This window comes from Bufo bufo, chromosome 8 (assembly GCF_905171765.1).
Source record: "Bufo bufo chromosome 8, aBufBuf1.1, whole genome shotgun sequence".
NCBI lineage: Eukaryota > Metazoa > Chordata > Amphibia > Anura > Bufonidae > Bufo > Bufo bufo.
Window position 1 is genome coordinate 49,971,441 of NC_053396.1, and position 21,551 is coordinate 49,992,991.

Consider the following 21,551-nt stretch of genomic DNA (forward strand, 5'->3'; position numbering starts at 1 on the left):
GATCACTTTGCTGCTCGGCTTCCCTATTTCCTATCTTGTGAATTTCCATCTCTAATTTTGCAGGATTTTAAAATCCCCATAGACAGACAGACCTATCTCCCCAGCTGGCTCCCAGTTTCTATTTCTAACCTCCTTTTTCGGCCTTTCACAATTTTCTAATTCTTGGGCACATAAAGATGCTGTCACATTTGACTTGGCCTTCATACCTTCTGCTCTGTTTCTGACTTCACTAACTCTCCTCTTCTCACTCTATGACCAAAACGTTCTCTCCTTCACTGTCCTAAATCCTCATTCATCCCCGCACACTCCTACTTATCGCACACTTAAAAATTTATATGCCATTGACCCTAAGAAACTTATGGACATCACAGTTGTCATTGTCCCCAATCTCTTTCCTCTCCAGTCCTGATCTGGTTGCAAAATACTACAATGATACCCTCAGAAGCACCCTGGATAAATTAGTTTCCCCTACATGCAGAGCCTCCCAACACGGAAGAAAGCAACCATAGCAGTACGTAACACTTATGGAGAAAATTTCATACACCAAAATATTTCCCCTCTTAGAAGTTTATGCAAAGAACCTATAACTTTGCCCTTCACCTTGCGAAACAAACCTATTTCACCTCTCTCATCTCCTCACTATCCAGTAATCCACTCCCTCCTCAGTTTTATAGTGCAGGTGCACATCCATGACTTCTGTGCTGAATATCTGGCCACCTATTTCAAAGAGAGAATTGAAAACATCCAGCATGACATTATTGCTCTGGCCTCCAAGCATCATTGATCCCCTTTCCTCCTGTACCTCCTCTGGTTCACTTTCTACATTTGACACAGTCACAAAAGAAGGCTTTTCTCCTCTTCTCGACCTACCATGTGCACTACTGACCCTATTCCCTCACACCTCCTCCAGTCTCTCCCCAAGCTGTCACTACTTACTTAATAAAATCTTCAACTTCTCTCTCTCCTGGGATCTTACCCTTCTTTTGTCAAACATCTTCATAACCCCATCAAAATATCTCTTGACCCATCATGCAAAACTAAACTGCTGACTTGTCTCTAATCTCCCCTTCATCTCTAAACTTCTGAAATGCCTGGTCTACTGTTCCCTTATCCACTATCTTTAACTCCCTCATTGACCTAACAGTCTGTAGATTTGGTTTTCAGTATCATCTCTATGCTGACACCAAGCTATACATGACATCACCCCTGCTCTACTACAAAACATTAGTGATTGTTTGCCCGCTGTCTCTAACCTAATGTCTTCTCTCTGAATCTTTCAAAAACTGAACTCATTGTGTTTTCTCCATCTACTAATCTACCTAAATCTGATATCTCTCTTTGTGACACCCTAACTACTGGGCAGCATGCTCGCTGCCTCGGTGTCATGTTCAACACTGATCTTTCCTGTATCACCTATATTCAATCACTCACCTGCTTACGCTGTTTGTACCTCAAAAACATCTGTAGAATTCACTCTCGTCTTGATTACTGTAACTCATTAATTGGTTCCCCTCACTAAGCTCAATCTCTCCAATCTAGCATGAATGCAGTAGCCAGGCTTATCTATTTTTCTAACCGCTACTCCGATGCATCCACCGTGTGTCAGTCATTTCAGTGGTTGCCCATACAGTATAGGATTCCATTTTAACTCCTCATTCTCTTCCACAATGCCCTCCATGGTGCTGCTCCCCTCCTACATCTCATCTACCACCCTACCTCTACTCTGTCTCACTCCTGTCTCCAAGACTTCTCTAGAGGTTCACCAGTTCTCTGGAATGCTCTGCCCCCAAGCAATTCCCAACGTTCACAGTTTAAGACTCTCCCTAAAAACTCCATCTTTTTAGGGTGGTCTATCACATTCCCTAATCTAACTATTCTCCATTCACCCCCTCTTACAAACCTTATCTTTCAGAGGCTGATCCATCATCCAAATGTATCCACCACATCTAATTTACTAAGAAGCACTATAGATATTGGCTGGTGACTGGCTCATTCAGCTTTAGCGCTACTACCCAAAATTTTGACCTTATGTGTCACACCTATCTTCTCATAGAGAGTAAGCTCTTGCGAGCAGGGCACTCATTCCTCGTTTTAGGGTCCATTCACACGTCCGCAACTGTTTTGCGGACCACATATGGCCGGGACTATGATAGAAATGCCTTTTCTTGTCCGTGGCTGCGGACAAGAATAGGACATGTTCTATTTTTTTGCGGGGCCGCGGAACGATAGTGTGGATGCGGACAGCACATGGTGTGCTGTCCACATCTTGTGCGGCCCTATTGAAAATCAGTGGGTCCACACCCCTTCCGCAAAATTGCTAAACGGAGCAGGAGAACGGAAAGGCTGAACAGTGATGTGAACAAAGCCTTAAAAAAAGTTTGCTTTGACTTTAACACCTATGACTTTATTTTTATTATTCTATATTTATTCTATTAATGGAGCCTTGTGGGTTCTTGTGTTTTGCAGGATGAACTGTAGTTGTTATTGTTTTTGATCCCTTTCTATAAAAAATTTTTGGAGAGGCAAAGTAACCAAAAACACAGAAGTTCTGGAATAAACAGTGTGACATAAAAAATTTTATGATGGCCAAAACTAATTAAGCTTTTTATTACATTTTTGTATGGTAAATGGCTTCTGTGATTTATATGTACGTCAATGTGTGTAAAGGGGTTAAATTGCCTTCTTGTTTGTACTGTACGTATGTGTAGTAATTTACATCACTAATAAGTTCTTACTTTATAAGCTTATATCCTGTTGCGACCCCCCCTATCCAACTGTTTGCATAGACCTCATTAAAGTGCTGTTTTTCTTTTCTGAGGTTCCCTTCCTTTTTCTTAATATGCAAGTTAGGTCTTTGGTGCAATCAGGGTGTCTCCATTGCTCTTGTTGCACTCCAGCTCCACTCCTTTCTGTGGCCAGGCCCTCTCTCTCTCTCTGTGCTTTTATTGACCGTGCCAGGCAGTGACAAAGCAGCAAGGGAGGGGCTGGTCACAGAAATGAGTGGAGCTTGTGTGGAACAAGAGCAATCGTGACACCCTCATTGCGCCAAAGGCGTAATTTGCATATAAAGAAAAAGTATCACAACTCTGCATTTGAGCTGTGGATCGACAAAAGAAAAAACGTTTTAATCAGGTGAACTACAGCTGTCTGTCTATATACAGTTTAATAGGGAGTTGGCTGGTGACACGGCCGTTGTTTTGCTCCGCATCCGAGCCGCCGTTTTGGCGGCTCGGATGCGGACCCATTCACTTCAATGCTGTCCGCATCCGTTGCTCCGTTCCGTTGCCCCGCAAAAAAAATATAATATGTCCTATTTTTGTCCGCGCTTTGCGAACAAGAATAGGCATTTATATTGAAAGCTGTCTGTGCCGTTCCGCAAATTGCGGAATGCGCACGGACGCCATCTGTGTTTTGCGGATCCGCGATTTGCGGACCGCAAAACACCACGGTCGTGTGCATGCGGCCTAACATGGCCAGGTCACTAACAGTCTTCACTGCTGGGGAAGTGTGAGGTTGTTAAACGTGTGGTTGTTTGGTAGTACATTACACTGAACTAAATGGTATTGTGGTAATTATGCTTATGAATTACATATAGACTTAAACTTTTTTTTTTCTTGTTTTGTTTTAGCAGTCCTCATGGCCATGTCTCTGATGTCAACCACCTATGGTGCCTTGGTTCTGAACGTTTTAGCCATCCAGATCAAATATGATGACTATAAGGTGCTTCTGAGTGTACCTGCCTTCATCTGCATCATTGTGTGGAGGTGTCTGGAGATTGCTACTCGCGTTACTGTGCTGGTGTTGTTCTGTTCAGCACTCAAGGCCTGGGTGGCAGCTGTGGCATTGGTGAACTTGATTGCCCTCTTCCTGTTACCATGGGTCTACTTTTGGAGGAGTGGGTCCAGCCTTCCAGAGAATGTGGAAAAGAATTTTAGCTGGCTTGGCACAGTGACTGTTTTGGGCACCGTCACTTTGCTATACTCTGCAATCAACATGTTTTGCTGGTCCGCAGTCCAGCTCAACTTAAGTGAGAGGGACTTAATAGATCAGTCTCAGAACTGGGGAAGACTGAGCATACATTATACCCTCAGACTGCTTGAGAATGCAGCCCTTATTTTATTATGGTATTTTTTCAAAGAGGACGGGTTTGAGTATTTTTGTTCCCCGTTACTTGTGGTCCAGCTGTTGGTCGGCTACTGTGCTTCAGTTTCATTCATGCTCCTTTTCTACCAGTACTTTCATCCTTGCCGATCTCTTTTCAGCCACAATGTTTCAGACTTTATTTTGTGCGTTTGCCTAAGAAGAGGAACCCCAAAACACATACGTGTTGAAGCAGTAGAGACCGATGTGTGATGGAGACACATAAATGAGCGACCTACTGTGTTCTCTTGCACTCTTATGTTGAATTCTGATTATAACTGTGAAAGAGAACCACCTTACTGTATTCACAGTTCTCCGTGCAATCCTGCAGGCACCTACCTGTACGTTTTAACCAGAGTTGTTCCTTGCAGGCGATGTTGGCTGGAGCACCTACTGTAATAAGTCACATCTTCAGTACATTATTTATTCGCATTGCTGCCTAGAGCATCAAAGCACTGTGCAGTTTAAGGAATGACCCACATATCCTGCAAATATCTGCAATTGAAAATCCGTTGTGTACATCTATATGAGGTTATTATTGCATGGATTTCTGCTAGTTCTGTTCAAATGAAGGGAATCTTAGAAAAAGTGACTGTGAAGGTACCCTAAAGTTGTCATTTCAAAAACACATTTTCAAATGCTCTAAGGTTATGTTCACACTTGTTGGATTCTGCTGCAGATGTGCAGTTTGATGTGTTGCGGATCCGCAGGTGTCCTGAGCATGTGAATTCTTGAGACGATAGACCCCCATCTATTAGCCAAAGCAGAAAACTGATACCATGAGCGCCTTTGGCAGCTTTACATGTACAGTGTAATGTTCAGCATCTCTGCAGCACTTCTACCGTCTTCCTTACGAGACACCGAGTGATCAGCTTATCAGAGGACCCTTTAAACAGCACAGACTGGTGGTTTTAAGCAACAACACCAGTTTTTCTGATGGACAGTTTTTTGATAAATGAGGTACACTATGTTACCTTTTAAATTTGATTACACAGCATCCAAAATATTGTATCATTGCAGCATTCAGATTGGAAAGTAAAGCCACAAGGATCTGTAATCGCCTTCTCTGGAAGTATTCATTACTCTTGAAGCCTTATTTGACAATTTTATTACTGTATTTTGTATAATGTGAATGAGATATTGGGGGTGTATGGGGTATTTTTACTTTTATCCACTGATCGTTTTTCTGGGAAGCAAGTGTCCATCTGTCCCCTACAATTTCAATGTTTCCTATCCCATAGTTCTAATTGATTGCTTTCATGGGCCAAGCTCAGCCTTCATCCTTTGATCAGTAAGAGGCCACCATCACCACTTTCCTTATTTTAGCTGTTTTAGTGTAGCACCAAACGTGGCAGCAAGGGGGCGGTGAGGATACTGTTGCAGTGCGACAGGCAGACAGAGTTTTCTATTATTCTTTGAAAATGAGTTGTGAATGGCAGATTGGTTTTACAGCCAGGCTTTGACTTGCCATAAGAAGGACCCCCATCAATCCCAAGAACAGGTTCTGGAGTCCCAGAGCAAATAGAGTATGGGCACTCATGTGCACTCCACTTCATTCATCTGTATGTGACCGCCAAATACTCCAGGGACGCCCTGTTTCTCCTGATCTGCGGGTTGGAACTCCCACCAATCAAATACTTATCAGCTATGTTATAGGTAAGTGATAAGTTCTTAGCAGCAATCAATTTTTGATGACTAATAGAAAACAAGTGCTGGTTTTAAGCCACGTTGTGGTCGGCTGTAGACATCTGGTCTTACCATTATACATGTTGGTTGGTGAATAAAATGATCCAGATCTATGATAACATGTTAGACACACTGATGGTGGTTAGAGTGAGAAAGAAAACACAATGGGCCAGATTTATCATGACTCTGACAGCTCACTCCACTTTAACATATGGCTAAAGTCAGTTTTAGCCAAGTCAGATTTATGATCGGCCCTTTAAGACTGTAATAAATGTGGTTTGACGGTAGCAGTTTATCCGTCAGTAAGCAGCTTTACAAAAGTCGCACATCTTTACGAAAAAGTCGCACGTTTTTATGAAAAAGTCGCATGTTCTATTAAAAAGTCTCATAAGATAAGCATGGTCCTCACTGGAGTGAAATTGCGACTTTTTTAATAGTCCCAATAGTAAATCTGTCTAGAGATTCATTTACATAAGAAAACACGCCCACTTTCAGAAAACTGGCGAGCATAGTGCAGAGCAGAAAAAAGTCGCAAATTTGTGCGCAGTTTTAGCGTTTGGGACTTTTTCACTCCATTATTCTGACCTGAGCTAATGATAAATCTGGCCCATAATGTTGTGGCTATCATAAAATACAGAACCTGTAGTTGGTTGGGGTGCTGTTCATTTGGTATTTAAAGAGTATTCCCTCCCCTCCTGTTCATTGTAAGTCTCAGCTGTTATTGGCAGATTTCTGAGATTTCTGTAGAAAAGCTAATATTTGTCAATCGGTTGCGGCCATCGGATCTCACTGCAGATGAGACAATAGAAATTAGTTGCTTGATGGAAGTTCCACCACACGTCATGTATCTTCTAATTATAGTACTAGCTAAGCCTGTCCCATTCCTTCTCATTAATGTCACTTTGCTGCATCATTGGTTGGAATGCAAATAACACTGCTCTAGTTTATTTAACCATCTTGGACTTTCTGAAGACATGACATATACACCATCTCACAAAAGTCACTACACCCCTGACATTTTTGTAACTATTTTATTCTGTCTTTTCACGGGACAACACTGAAGATATGACACTTTAAAACCAAAAATAGCAACAACCGGAAAGTTTATAAAAGACCAATCTTTATTATCACATGATTAGATAAAAACATTGGCATCTAGAAATCTAGATAGATGTACAGGTGGTTACAGAGAACATGGTACAGAAAGACGCCCAGGAAGCTTCCTGCGCCCCACGTGGAGGGCATGGCATGATGAATTGGTCTTACTAATGTGTATATGGCTGCTACAGGACTGATAATTTGTGGAATGTATGGCTACCAATATGGCTTTCTAACTATTATATAATGTGTGTTTTGTTCCTTGGAGCATGCTATTGATGAATTATGACAGGGTTTCCCAGTTAAGAAACTGCCAGCTCCATGTGCCTGCCTGGGCGTCTTTCTGTCCCATGTTCTCTGTAACCACCTGTACATCTGTCTAGATTTTTATATATTCAATGATTTTATTTAACCATGTGATAATAAAGATTGGTAATTTATAAACTTTCCGGCTGTTGCTATTTTTGGTTTTCTTGGTGGGGTATTGACCGGAGCTATTTGTTGGCCCTCATTTTTCATAGGTGTTAATAACTTTGATACAATGTAAAGTAGTGAAAATTGGGTGTGCCCTCAAAATAACTCAACACACAGCCATTAATGTCTAAACCACTGGCAACAAAAGTGAATACACCCCGAAGTAAAAGTGGCAGTATTTTTTGTGACACCATTGTTTTCCAGCACTGCTTTAACGCTCTTGGGTATGGAATTCACTAGAGCTTCACAGGTTGCCACTGGAATCCTCTTCCACTCCTCCATGACGACATCACTGAGCTGGTGTTAGAGACCTTGCGCTCCTCCACATTCCGTTTGAGGATGCCCCACAGATGCTCACCAGGGTTTAGGTCTGGAGACCTGCTTGGTCAGTCCAGCACTTTACCCTCAGTCTCTTTAGCAAGGCTGTGGTCGTCTTGGAGGTGTGTTTGGGGTCATTATCATGTTGGAATACTGCTCTTCAGCCCAGTTTCCAAAGGGAGGGGATCTTGCTCTGCTTCAGTATGTCACAGTGCATGTTGGCATTCATGGTTCCATCAATGAACTGCAGCACTCATGGAGCCCCAAACCATGACACTCCCACCACCATGCTTGACTGTAGGCAAGACGCACTTGTCTTTGTACTCCTCACCTGGTTGTCCCCACACGTTTGACACCATCTGAACCAAATAAGTTTTTTCTTGATCTCATCAGACCATAGGACATGGTTGAGGTATTGAAGAGGTGAGTACAGTTTCTTTCTTATATTAGGAGGACATTTGTAGCTACTTTTCTTTTCCCAGCTCCCAGACAACCCCTCTGCCAATGCTGTGTAAGTACACAATAATGAAACTCCTGCAGTGTACCTAGTGCTTTTTATCTACACATGAGCCACATTAGAAACATAAATGTTCCTCCATCATTGAAGATGTTTTTGTTACTACTGTATGTTTTATTTGTAAGTAAATGAATGCTATCTTTGCACACTTTACACCTATTACGTGGTGCTAACAGCATCTTAAGGTACTTCTGTTATCTGACTTAAAGATGAAATAAATTCTGTAAAATATGAAACACGTGCATCTGGTCTTTTATCTAGAAATATGGCAGAATTTACCTCACCAGGTGTCCAAGGCTGCATAAAATTACTAAAATGGGGGGAATTTCCTTGATGATCATTGACTAATTAAGCAGTGACAGAGACCTTCTGTGTCCCTCAGGCAGTCACAGCGTCGGTTTTGCTTGCAGTGGTATATATAAAGACATCAGTATTGTGGCTGAACCAGCACATATTTCATGCTGTAGACATCTGACCTACCATAGGTTCCATCTCATTGCCTTATGGCCTCAGATAAATTGAGAAAATGCTTTTACCTCTGAATCTGCATTTGTGTTTATTTCTGAGCAACTGCATTCAGAAAAATTAAACATGAAAGTAAAATCAGTAGTGACACATATGAAAGTATAAATAGGACACACTTTTGGCTTCTGTCTGGTGAATGAGAAGCTTACTGTATATGCCGTGGTTTTTCCCAGTCTATACATTTAACCTGCGTAGACTCATTACTAACGTAATTTTGTGATTTTTAGTTTTACCTGATAACTACCACAAATGTGTGCTACTTTCCTATTCTGCAGCCCTCTTCTCACAGCGTCTGTATTATAACCAAGAGATGGGGAGAGCACTGTGAGGAGGCGCACAGCCCTGAGCGCGCAGTCACAGTGTAGTAGGAGGTACGTGTTGGTCACCGATGTTGTCAGCCTTCACATCTGCAGTTTCCCACTGTTTATTGCCTGCCCTGTGTTAATCATTTTCAGTTTAATTTACACAGGCACTGCACTCAGATAACATAATTGTAATTTCATTATACAGCTCCCTTTAACCCCATCAACTAATCCCCCATGTTCTTATGTCCAGCGCTCTGCTGTCTCTGCGTCCTATGGACGCAGAGACAGCTGATATTAATGGTGAAGCAGTCTGCTTCCCTTTCCACCATTCACACAACCAACAATCCCTATTAGCAGCTCGATGTAGTGTCAGACATGGCCCTGCTGGTCTGTGTAGGAGGAGGATTGGTGGAGCTGAGCGCTCATCCTCCTACACAGCAGCCCGATGTGTAAGGCTACTTTCACACTTGCGTTGTTGTATTCCAGCGCGGGAACTGCCTGCCAGGTCCATCAATCTGTATGCAAACGGATACCATTTGTAGGCGCATCCGTCTCACAAATGCATTGCAATACCGGATCCATTTCTCCGGTTGTCATCTGGAAAAAACGGATCCGATATATATATATTTTTTTCACATTCAGTTTTTCTGGAACATTTAGGGCCGGATCCGGCATTAATGCATTTCAATGGAAAATAATGCCAGCATTCCGGCAAGTGTTCCGGAAGCATGCTGTGGTATTTTCTCCGTCAAAAAAAACCATAGTTAAATTATTTTTTTTTTTAACCCCTCCAGCCCTATTTAATTAGCATTCTGTATTCAGAATGCTATTATTTTCCCTTATAACCAGGTTATAAGGGAAAATAATAATGATCGGGTCCTCATCCCGATCATCTCCTAGCAACCGTGCGTGAAAATCGCACCGCATCCGCACTTGCTTGCGGATGCTTGCGATTTTCACGCAGCCCCATTCACTTCTATGGGGCCTGCGTTGCGTGAAAAACGCAGAATATAGAACATGCTGTGATTTTCACACAACGCACAAGTGATGCGTGAAAAACACTGCTCGTGTGCACAGCCCTATAGAAATTAATGGGTCCGGATTCAGTGCGGGTGCAATGCGTTCACGTCACGCATTGCACCCGCGCGGAAATCTCGCCTGTGTGAAAGAGGCATAACTGTACACTGGGCTGCTGCTGGGAGGGCTGTGCTGGAGCTAGGATCCTGAGTAACTAGGTGAGTATTTATAGTTATTTTTTTAACTTCCTTTGAAAGGGCACCTGGCATCAGAACTATTTTATAGGGGGGAGGGGGGGGGGGGCACAGGACATCATAAATACTATAATGGGACACATGGCATCAGAACTATTTTATAGGGGGGCACCTGCATTAGAACTATTTTATAGGGGGGCACAGGACATCATATCATACTATATAGGGACACTGGCTGCATAGCTACTATATAGAGGCCGCAGTACTGCATAACTACTATATAGGGGGCACTGGCTGTATAAATACTATATAGGGGCACCATGCTGCATACATACTTTATAGGGGGCACCTGACTGTATAAATACTATATAGGGGGCACTGGCTGTTTTAGAGGGAAGTGCCAGACATGTGTATATAATATATATATATATATATATATATATATATATATATATGCCCCCAGTCCCTGAAATATATATATATATGTATGCTCCAATAGTATGTATGTATGTATGTGTGTGTGTGTGTGTGTGTGTGTGTGTGTATATATGTATATGTATATATATATATATATATATATATATATATATATATACACTGCTCAAAAAAATAAAGGGAACACAAAATAACACATCCTAGATCTGAATTAATTAAATATTCTTCTGAAATACTTTGTTCTTTACATAGTTGAATGTGCTGACAACAAAATCACACAAAAAAAAAAATGGAAATCAAATTTTTCAACCCATGGAGGTCTGGATTTGGAGTCACACTCAAAATTAAAGTGGAAAAACACACTACAGGCTGATCCAACTTCGATGTAATGTCCTTAAAACAAGTCAAAATGAGGCTCAGTAGTGTGTGTGGCCTCCACGTGCCTGTATGACCTTCCTACAACGCCTGTGCATGCTCCTGATGAGGTGGCGGACGGTCTCCTGAGGGATCTCCTCCCAGACCTGGACTAAAGCATCTGCCAACTCCTGGACAGTCTGTGGTGCAACGTGACGTTGGTGGATAGAGCGAGACATGATGTCCCAGATGTGCTCAATTGGATTCAGGTCTGGGGAACGGGCGGGCCAGTCCATAGCATCAATGCCTTCGTCTTGCAGGAACTGCTGACACACTCCAGCCACATGAGGTCTAGCATTGTCTTGCATTAGGAGGAACCCAGAGCCAACCGCACCAGCATATGGTCTCACAAGGGGCCTGAGGATCTCATCTCGGTACCTAATGGCAGTCAGGCTACCTCTGGCGAGCACATGGAGGGCTGTGCGGCCCTCCAAAGAAATGCCACCCCAAACCATTATTGACCCAATGCCAAACCGGTCATGCTGGAGGATGTTGCAGGCAGCAGAACGTTCTCCACGGCGTCTCAAGACTCTGTCACGTCTGTCACATGTGCTCAGTGTGAACCTGCTTTCATCTGTGAAGAGCACAGGGCGCCAGTGGCGAATTTGCCAATCTTGGTGTTCTCTGGCAAATGCCAAACGTCCTGCACGGTGTTGGGCTGTAAGCACAACCCCCACCTGTGGACGTCGGGCCCTCATATCACCCTCATGGAGTCTGTTTCTGACCGTTTGAGCAGACACATGCACATTTGTGGCCTGCTGGAGGTCATTTTGCAGGGCTCTGGCAGTGCTCCTCCTGTTCCTCCATGCACAAAGGCGGAGGTATCGGGCCTGCTGCTGGGGTTGTTGCCCTCCTACGGCCTCCTCCACGTCTCCTGATGTACTGGCCTGTCTCCTGGTAGCGCCTCCACGCTCTGGACACTACGCTGACAGACACAGCAAACTTTCTTGCCACAGCTCGCATTGATGTGCCATGCTGGATAAGCTGCACTACCTGAGCCACTTGTGTGGGTTGTAGACTCCGTCTCATGCTACCTCTAGAGTGAAAGCACCGCCAGAATTCAAAAGTGACCAAAGCATCAGCCAGGAAGCATAGGAACTGAGAAGTGGTCTGTGGTTACCACCTGCAGAACCACTCCTTTATTGGGGGTGTCTTGCTAATTGCCTATAATTTCCACCTGTTGTCTATCCCATTTGCACAACCGCATGTGAAATTGATTGTCACTCAGTGTTGCTTCCTAAGTGGACAGTTTGATTTCACAGAAGTGTGATTGACTTGGAGTTACATTGTGTTGTTTAAGTGTTCCCTTTATTTTTTTGAGCAGTGTATATATATATATATATATATATATATATATATATATATATATATATATATATATACGATGAAAAAGGGCAGCACTCCAATAGATTAAAAATCAAAAAACTTTATTTACCCATAAGGCTGTAGCTATGGGTAAATAAAGTTTTTTGATTTTTAATCTATTGGAGTGCTGCCCTTTTTCATCGTCTGCATCATTGGATTGACTTGTATCCATATTGGGCTTTTTGCACCCTTCATCCCTTTGTTATCTGTGACGGTGCTTCCATCTTTTTTCTTTTTTATATATATATATATATATATATATATATATATATATACACGCACACTAGCATTCTAACATTTTTGGCTCTATACACCACCACAATGGATTTGAAATGAAACAAACAAAATGTGCTTTAACTGCAGACTGTCAGCTTTAATTTGAGGGTATTTACATCCAAATCAGTGGAATGGTGTAGGAATTACAACAGTTTGCATATGTGCCTCCCACTTGTTAAGGGACCAAAAGTAATGGGACAATTGGCTTCCTAGCTGTTCCATGGCCAGGTGAGTGTTATTCCCTCATTATCCCGAATACAAAGAGCAGATAAAAGGTCCAGAGTTAATTTCAAGTGTGCTATTTGCATTTGGAATCTGTTGCTGTCAACTCTCAAGATGAGATCCAAAGAGCTGTCACTATCAGTGAAGCAAGCCATCATTAGGCTGAAAAAACAAAACAAACCCATCAGAGAGATAGCAAAAACATTAGTCGTGGCCAAAACAACTGTTTGGAACATTATTAAAAAGAAGGAACGCACCAGTGAGCTCAGCAACACCAAAAGACCCGGAAGACCACGGAAAACAACTGTGGTGGATGACCAAATAATTATTTTCCTGGTGAAGAAAACACCCTTCACAACAGTTGGCCAGATCAAGAACACTCTCCAGGAGGTAGGTGTATGTGTGTCAAAGTCAACAATCAAGAGAAGACTTCATCAGGGTAAATACAGAGGGTTCACCACAAGATGTAAACCATTGGTGAGCCTCAAAAACAGGAAGGCCAGATTAGAGTTTGCCAAACGACATCTAAAAAAGCCTTCACAGTTCTGGAATAACATCCTATGGACAGATGAGACCAAGATCAACTTGTACCAGAGTGATGAGAAGAGTATGGAGAAGGAAAGGACCTGCTCATGATCCTAAGCATGCCACCTCATCAGTGAAGCATGGTAGTGTCATGGCGTGGGCATGTATGGCTGCCAATGGAACTGGTTCTCTTGTATTTATTGATGTTGTGACTGCTGACAAAAGCAGCAGGATGAATTCTGAAGTGTTTCGGGCAATATTATCTGCTCATATTCAGCCAAATGCTTCAGAACTCATTGGACGGCGCTTCACAGTGCAGATGGACAATGACCCAAAGCATACTGCAAAAGCAACCAAAGAGTTTTTTAAGGGAAAGAAGTGGAATGTTATGCAATGGCCAAGTCAATCACCTGACCTGAATCCGATTGAGCATGCATTTCACTTGCTGAAGACAAAACTGAAGGGAAAATGCCCCAAGAACAAGCAGGAACTGAAGACAGTTGCAGTAGAGGCCTGGCAGAGCATCACCAGGGATGAAACCCAGCGTCTGGTGATGTCTATGCGTTCCAGACTTCAGGCTGTAATTGACTGCAAAGGATTTGCAACCAAGTATTAAAAAGTGAAAGTTTGATTTATGATTATTATTATTCTGTCCCATTACTTTTGGTCCCTTAACAAGTGGGAGGCACATATGCAAACTGTTGTAATTCCTACACCGTTCACCTGATTTGGATGTAAATACCCTCAAATTTAAGCTGACAGTCTGCAGTTAAAGCACATCTTGTTCGTTTCATTTTAAATCCATTGTGGTGGTGTATAGAGCCAAAAATGTTAGAATTGTGTCCATGTCCCAATATTTATGGACCTGACTGTATTTCATTTAATGTTTCTGTGTGTCGTTAAAAGATATTGACAGTATCCCCCATAACAGTGACCTCTACAGCACCCCGCCCCACTGTCTGCTGAGCTGTGTATCTAATCCTATCCTGTGTGATACTGTCTGCTGAGCTATGTATCTATCCAATATCCTATCCTGTGTGATACTGCCTGCTAAACTGTGTATCTAATCCTGACTCATCATATGACTGAATATTTAAGGACCTGTAAACTGCTAAAACCTGTGATCAGTTTTGGAAACCTGAAGTAGAACCTGCGAGCTTCTATTGGCTGATAATGGACATGTGACCGTGTGTATGGCAGTTGGCATATGAAGAGAAACACTTCACAAGGCTTGTATTGGCTAATGCCGGTCATTTTTTTGGGAATATTTCAGGAATGGTACGCCCCAGAGAGCTGAGACCCGGTCTAAAACCTTCCCGTTCACCTGATGTACCTCTGTGCCAAATTTGGTGAAGATCAGTCCAATTGTTTGTTTGCGCATAAAGAACATACATACAGACAGAAATTTATTTTTATATATATACTAGCAGAAGGACCTGGCTTCCCATGGGTATATTGAATCTATTTCATTTTATGTTTCCATATGTCGTAAAAAGATATCAACAGTATCCCTCATAAAAGAGACCTCTACAATACCTGCCTTTTTAACCGTGACCTCCACAGTTTCCACCCCTTTAACAGTGACCTCCACATTGCCTGTCCCTTTAATAGTGACTGCCCTTTAACAGTGACCTCCACAGTACCTGCCCCTTTAACAATTACCTCCACAGTGCCCGCCCCTTTACCATTGACCACCTTTTTAACAGTGACCTCCACAATACCTGCCCCTTTAACAGTGACCTCCACAGTGCCCACCCCATTAACAATGACGTTCACAGTCCCCCCCCTTTAACAGTGACCTCCACAGTGTCTGCCCCTTTAACATTGACCACCTTTTAACAGTGACCCTCATAATGGCGGCCCTTTTAACATTGATATCCACAGTGCACGCCCCTTTAACAGTGACCTCCACAGTGTCTGCCCCTTTAGCAGTGACTTCCACAGTGCCCGCCCCATTAACAATTACCTCCACAGTGCCCGCCCGTTTAACAGTGACTTTCATAATGGCCACCCCTTTAACAGTGATATCCACAATGCCCGCCTCTTTAACAGTGACCTCCACAGTGCCTGCCCCTTTAACAGTGACCTCCACAGTGTCCGCTTCTTTAACAGTGACCTCCACAGTGTCCGCTTCTTTAACGGCAGTTGGGATTTGAAGAGAAAGACTTGCAGGCTTGTATTGGCTAATATGGGTCATTTTTGGGGAATATCTCCGGAACGGTACGTTCTAGAGAGCTGAGACCCGGTCTAAAACCTTTCCGGACACCTGATGTACATGTGTGCCAAATTTGGTGAAGATCGGTCCAGTCGTTTGGTCGCGCATAAAGAACGTCCAGACAGACAGAAACTCATTTTTATATATATACTAGCAGAAGGACCCGGCTTCGCACGGGTATATTTAATCTATTTCATTTTATGTTTCCGTGTGTCGTAAAAAAACATCAACAGTTTCCCCCATAACAGTGACCTCTACAGTGCCCACCCCTTTAACTGTGACTTTCACAGTGACCGCCCCCTTAACAGTGACTTTCACAGTGACCGCCCCTTTAACTGTGACTTTCAAAGTGACCGCCCCTTTAACTGTGACTTTCACAGTGACCGCCCCTTTAACTGTGACTTTCACAGTGACCGCCCCTTTAACTGTGACTTTCACAGTGACCGCCCCTTTAACTGTGACTTTCACTGTGACCGCCCCTTTAACTGTGACTTTCACTGTGACCGCCCCTTTAAGCAGTAAATAAATATGGCTGGGTTGTTATGGAAACCTGGAGTAAAACTGTGTTTATGGCAGTTGGGCTTTGAAGAGAAAGAATTGCAGGCTTGTATTGGATAATGTGGGTCACCTGATGTACCTGTGTGCCAAATTTGGTAAAGATCGGTCCAGTCGTTTGGTCGCGCATAAAGAACGTCCAGACAGACAGAAACTCATTTATATATATAAGATATATGAAGGGTATACAAGAATTAGCTGTATAATCTGTATGAAGGACAGGAGGTTGGGTGACATCATATTGAAGGGTGAATATATATACATGTACCTCCTGTCTCTATAAGGAAAAGTTTCTAGTCAGCATTATTATAACAAGAGCTCTCTGTCTGTAAAAGGAACTGCTAGCCGCCAGTAATGTCCCCTAATCACGGGTGCCCCCCAGGAAGATGCCGCCCGAATAACTGGACAAATGTGTCTAGCTGTAGGCACATCAAAAGATAAAGGATCAAGCAGATCCTCTGCCTTTTGCTAAACACCTCTGGCAGGGCCGGTGATGTTTGGCATAACAATTACAGCATCTGAGGTATGTGGCCACTTCAAAGGCTTTAAAGGTATCAAAGCGATCCTCCGCCTGGAAGTGGCGGGCTGGTGCGGTGACGTCATATCACCGCCCCAGCCCACGTGCACTGCCTGCAATCCGTCAGCGGAGAACTCGGCAGTTGAGCCGTGCAGCCCAAGCAAGAATCAACCCCTGGAAACGAGCATTAAACCCTCATCTGGCTGTCTGAATATCATTAACCCCTTCAGTGTTATTGCTTTGCCCAGTACCCCTGCATTAACCCCTGAACTGCCACCATATTCCCCTACAATAACTCTTTACATCCCCATAACCCCTGCATTGCCATCCATAACCTATCCCACTGCCCCTGCCACTAACCCCTGAACTGCCCCATCCATAATCCATCTGTCATGGTCTTACCTTCTTACTGTTCTCCTTCGTTTGACATGTGCTGGCGGCCATCTTGGTTTCTGGGTTTCTTGTAGCCTTCCACCCTGCGGCTCCTCCTTCCCACTGGGAGGAGCTGGATGCCTAGCTCATATATATAGGAGTTCTGTGGCTTCAGTTCCTTGCTTGGTCCTCCTGTGTTCACATGCTTCTAAGACTGCTGCTCCTTCTGGTTCCTGATCCTGGCTTCGTCTGACTACCCTGCTGGTTCCTGATCCTGGCTTCGTCTGACTACCCTGCTGGTTCCTGATCCTGGCTTCGTCTGACTACCCTTCTGGTTCCTGATCCTGGCTTCGTCTGACTACCCTGCTGGTTCCTGATCCTGGCTTCGTCTGACTACCCTTCTGGTTCCTGATCTCTGGCCTCTCAAAGACTCTGCTTCGGTTTCACCATTCGTTTGGACTTTTGCTTTACAGCTTTATGTTCAATAAAGCCTTCTTATTTTCACTTATCTCTTGTTGTACGTCTGGTTCATGGTTCCATGACATTAGGACCAAGCCATGAGTTCTGACGGTACAGGGCCATCCTCGCTACCCATGCTGGTTGCCAGACTTGATCAGCAGGATCACCTGTTGGGTCGGTTCGCTGTGGCGTTGCAAACCCTGCTTGAACGCACGGCTCATTTCGCTCCCGTTGCCGATGGGTCGGTTGTCGCTCCTACTGCCGCTCCGGTTGTTGCGCCAGAGTCTACCCCGACACCTGTTGTTGCGCCTGCGGTGTTTCGGGGTATGACCGGTTCTGCCCCTCTTCCACAGCGCTTTGGGGGAGAGCCAACTCAGTGCCGAGGTTTCCTTAACCAGGTGGGCATTTATTTCGAGTTGCTGCCACATGCCTTTCCTACTGAGAGATCAAAGGTGGGCTTCTTGATCTCGCTGCTCTCGGACAAGGCCTTGGCCTGGGCCAGCCCTTTATGGGAGAACAACAATCCGGTGGTTGCCGAGTTTTCCGGTTTTGTTGCTTCTCTTCGGAAGGTATTCGATGTGCCGGCTCGTGCTGCCTCTGCTGCGAAGCTCCTTATGTCCATCAGACAGGGTTCACGATCCGTAGCTGAATACGCCATTGAGTTTCGTACCCTGGCAGCAGAGGTGGGCTGGAATAATGAGGCTCTGGTCGCTGCTTTCTCTCATGGTCTCTCGGATGCCTTGAAGGATGAGGTTGCAGCTAAGGACCTACCAGTGGAGCTCGAGTCTCTTATTTCTTTCCTGATTTTGATTGACACCAGACTCAGGGAGAGACCTTCCTTTAAGGAGAGCCTGCGGAGGTCTTCTAACAGATTGGCGCCTACGTTTGCTGTCCCACCCGTGCCTCCCTCTCCTCCCACGCCTCCTGGGGATGACTTGTCTGGGGGTGAACCCATGCAGCTGGGGTTTGCTCGCCTGTCCGAGGGGGAGAGGGTACTCCGGAGACGCGAGGGTCGATGCATGTACTGTGGTCTCGGTGGGCATTTTCGGTTGGCATGTCCGAACCGTCCGGGAAACGCTCGTACCTGAGATCCTGTCGGGGGCAGATCTTGGGTGGAGTCTCCTCGTCCCCGGTTTCCCGTGTTGACAAACCACTGATCACTGTTGTCCTCTCCTGGGTCGGGGGCTCGGTGACGACCCAGGCGTTGGTGGACTCTGGTGCTGGTGGTTTGTTCATTGATAGTGTGTTCGCTGCCGCCAATTCCATTCCTCTGCAGGCTCGAGGTTCCCCACTGGCTCTTGAGGCGATAGACGGCAGACCCCTTCTGTCGTCACACGTGACTCATGAGACCCTTCCAGTGGGGATAGCCATTGGTGCCGTTCACAGAGAGTCGGTCTGTCTCCAGGTTATTTCGTCTCCACACTACTCGGTGGTCTTGGGGTACCCCTGGCTCCAGAAGCATAATCCGACTTTCGATTGGAGATCGGCCGAGATCCTCTCGTGGTCACCGCAGTGTGGGGCTAGTTGCATCCATGGGTCTGTCAAGTTGCTGTGTACTTCCTCGGACTCTCTGTTGCCTCCTGAATACGAGGAGTACCGGGATGTATTCGATAAGGTGCGCGCGGTTGCCCTACCTCCGCACCGCCCATACGATTGTGCCATAGAGTTACAACCTGGTGCCGTTCCTCCTCGTGGCAAAGTCTATCCACTGTCAGTAGCGGAGAATGAGGCCATGGAGGAGTACGTGAGGGAGGCGCTTTCACGCGGACACATTCGCAAATCCTCGTCCCCGGCAGGGGCTGTATTTTTCTTTGTGAAAAAGAAGGGCGGTGAGTTGAGGCCTTGCATCGATTACAGGGGTCTCAATCGCATCACGATCAAGAACGCTTACCCGATACCCTTGATTTCCGAGCTGTTCGATCGCCTTAAAGGGGCCACGGTCTTTACCAAACTCGACCTGAGGGCGGCATATAACCTGGTAAGGATCAAGGCGGGCGATGAGTGGAAGACCGCGTTTAACACCAGGACCGGTCATTATGAATCCTTGGTTATGCCCTTTGGGTTGTGCAATGCGCCCGCAGTCTTTCAGGAATTCATCAACGATGTTTTCCGTGACCTGTTGCAGCAGTGTGTGGTGGTCTATTTGGATGACATCTTGGTATATTCTGAATCCATGGAGGCCCACATTCTGGATGTCAGACGAGTGTTGCAACGGTTACGAGAGAACAAGCTGTTCGGTAAGCTTGAGAAATGCGAATTTCACCGATCCCAGGTAACCTTCTTAGGTTACATCATTTCCGCTGAGGGATTCTCCATGGATCCTGAGAAGGTTTCGGCTGTCTTACAGTGGCCCCAGCCCAGTGGTCTTCGTTCCCTGCAGCGCTTTTTGGGCTTCGCCAATTATTATCGGAAGTTCATCAGGGACTTTTCCATGCTGGCCAAGCCTCTCACGGATCTGACCAGGAAGGGCAGTAATTCCCAGGTCTGGCCGCTCGAGGCCATCCGAGCTTTTGAGGCCCTAAAGTCCGCTTTTGTGTCGGCTCCGATTCTGTCGCATCCCAACCCTGGGTTGCCCTTTGTCCTCGAGGTGGACGCGTCTGAGACGGGAGTAGGCGCCCTTCTGTCTCAGCGTAGAACACCAGAGGGTCCTCTGCTTCCTTGTGGGTTTTACTCCCGGAAACTGTCTTCCGCGGAGTGCAACTATCAGATTGGTGACAGGGAGTTATTGGCCATCGTGCAGGCCCTTAAAGAATGGAGGCACTTGCTCGAGGGTTCGGTGGTTCCGGTTCTCATCCTGACGGACCATAAGAATCTGACCTACCTTTCTGAGGCCAAGAGATTGACACCACGTCAGGCCAGATGGGCTCTGTTCTTGTCACGTTTTAATTACGTGGTCTCCTACCTACCCGGTTCCAAGAACATCAGGGCGGGTGCCCTATCACGGCAGTACTCCGAGCTGTCCAGGGAGGAGTCGATTCCGACTTCGGTCATACCTCCGAATCAGATCCTGGCCGCCATTCGCACCAGCCTGACCTCTCCCCTGGGTGAGCAGATTTTGGCGGCTCAATCTGGTGCTCCCCCTGGGAGACCCAACGGCAGATGTTTTGTGCCTGAGGAGTTGCGCACTCGGTTGTTGCAAACCTACCATAACTCCAAGACCGCGGGGCATCCTGGAAAGAATCAGCTGTCCTGGGCTGTTTCACGTCTGTTCTGGTGGCCTTCCCTACGTTCCGACATCGCCGCATATGTAGCGGCATGCTCCGTTTGTGCCCAGAGTAAGTCCCCTCGGCACCTTCCGTTGGGCCTTCTGCAACCCATAGCCACTGGGGAGCGCCCATGGTCACACCTGGGGATGGATTTCATTGTGGACCTCCCTGCATCCCGAGGCCATACGGTCATTCTCATGATTGTGGATCGGTTTTCCAAAATGTGCCACTGTGTTCCTCTCAAGAAGTTACCCTCTGCACAAGAGTTGGCCACGATTTTTGCCAGGGAGGTCTTCCGGTTGCACGGTTTGCCCAAGGAGATTGTGTCGGATCGGGGGAGTCAGTTTGTGTCCAGGTTCTGGCCCGCCTTTTGCTCCCAGTTGGGGATTCATCTCTCCTTCTCCTCGGCCTACCACCCTCAGTCCAATGGGGCCGCAGAACGATCCAATCAGGCCTTGGAGCAATTCCTTCGTTGCTATGTCTCCGATCACCAAGACAATTGGGTTGACCTTCTGCCTTGGGCTGAGTTTGCCAGGAACACGGCGGTGAACTCTTCCTCTGGGACGTCTCTCTTCATGGCCAATTATGGGTTCCAACCTGCCGTGTTACCGGAGGTATTCTCTCCCCAGGATATTCCGGCTGTGGAGGATCACCTTTCCGTCCTACGTGCTTCTTGGGTACAGATCCAGAAGTCCCTTGAGGTCTCTGCGCAGCGC

General features: G+C 45.5%; 1 protein-coding gene across 5 annotated transcripts in view; it reads left to right on the top strand.

The window, feature by feature from the left end:
• The window catches only part of XKRX (XK related X-linked), a 48,491-nt gene extending 43,289 nt beyond the window's left edge, over positions 1-5,202 (top strand). For 4 of the 5 annotated variants that reach the window (XM_040442251.1, XM_040442253.1, XM_040442252.1 and 1 more), the window contains exon 4: positions 3,629-5,202. In XM_040442251.1, the coding sequence (XP_040298185.1) occupies positions 3,629-4,353 (725 nt within the window). In that variant the 3' untranslated portion in view covers positions 4,354-5,202. The remainder of the gene's footprint in view (positions 1-3,628) is intronic. The other variant, XM_040442254.1, reaches the window with a different exon arrangement.
• The last annotated feature ends 16,349 nt before the right edge of the window (positions 5,203-21,551 follow it).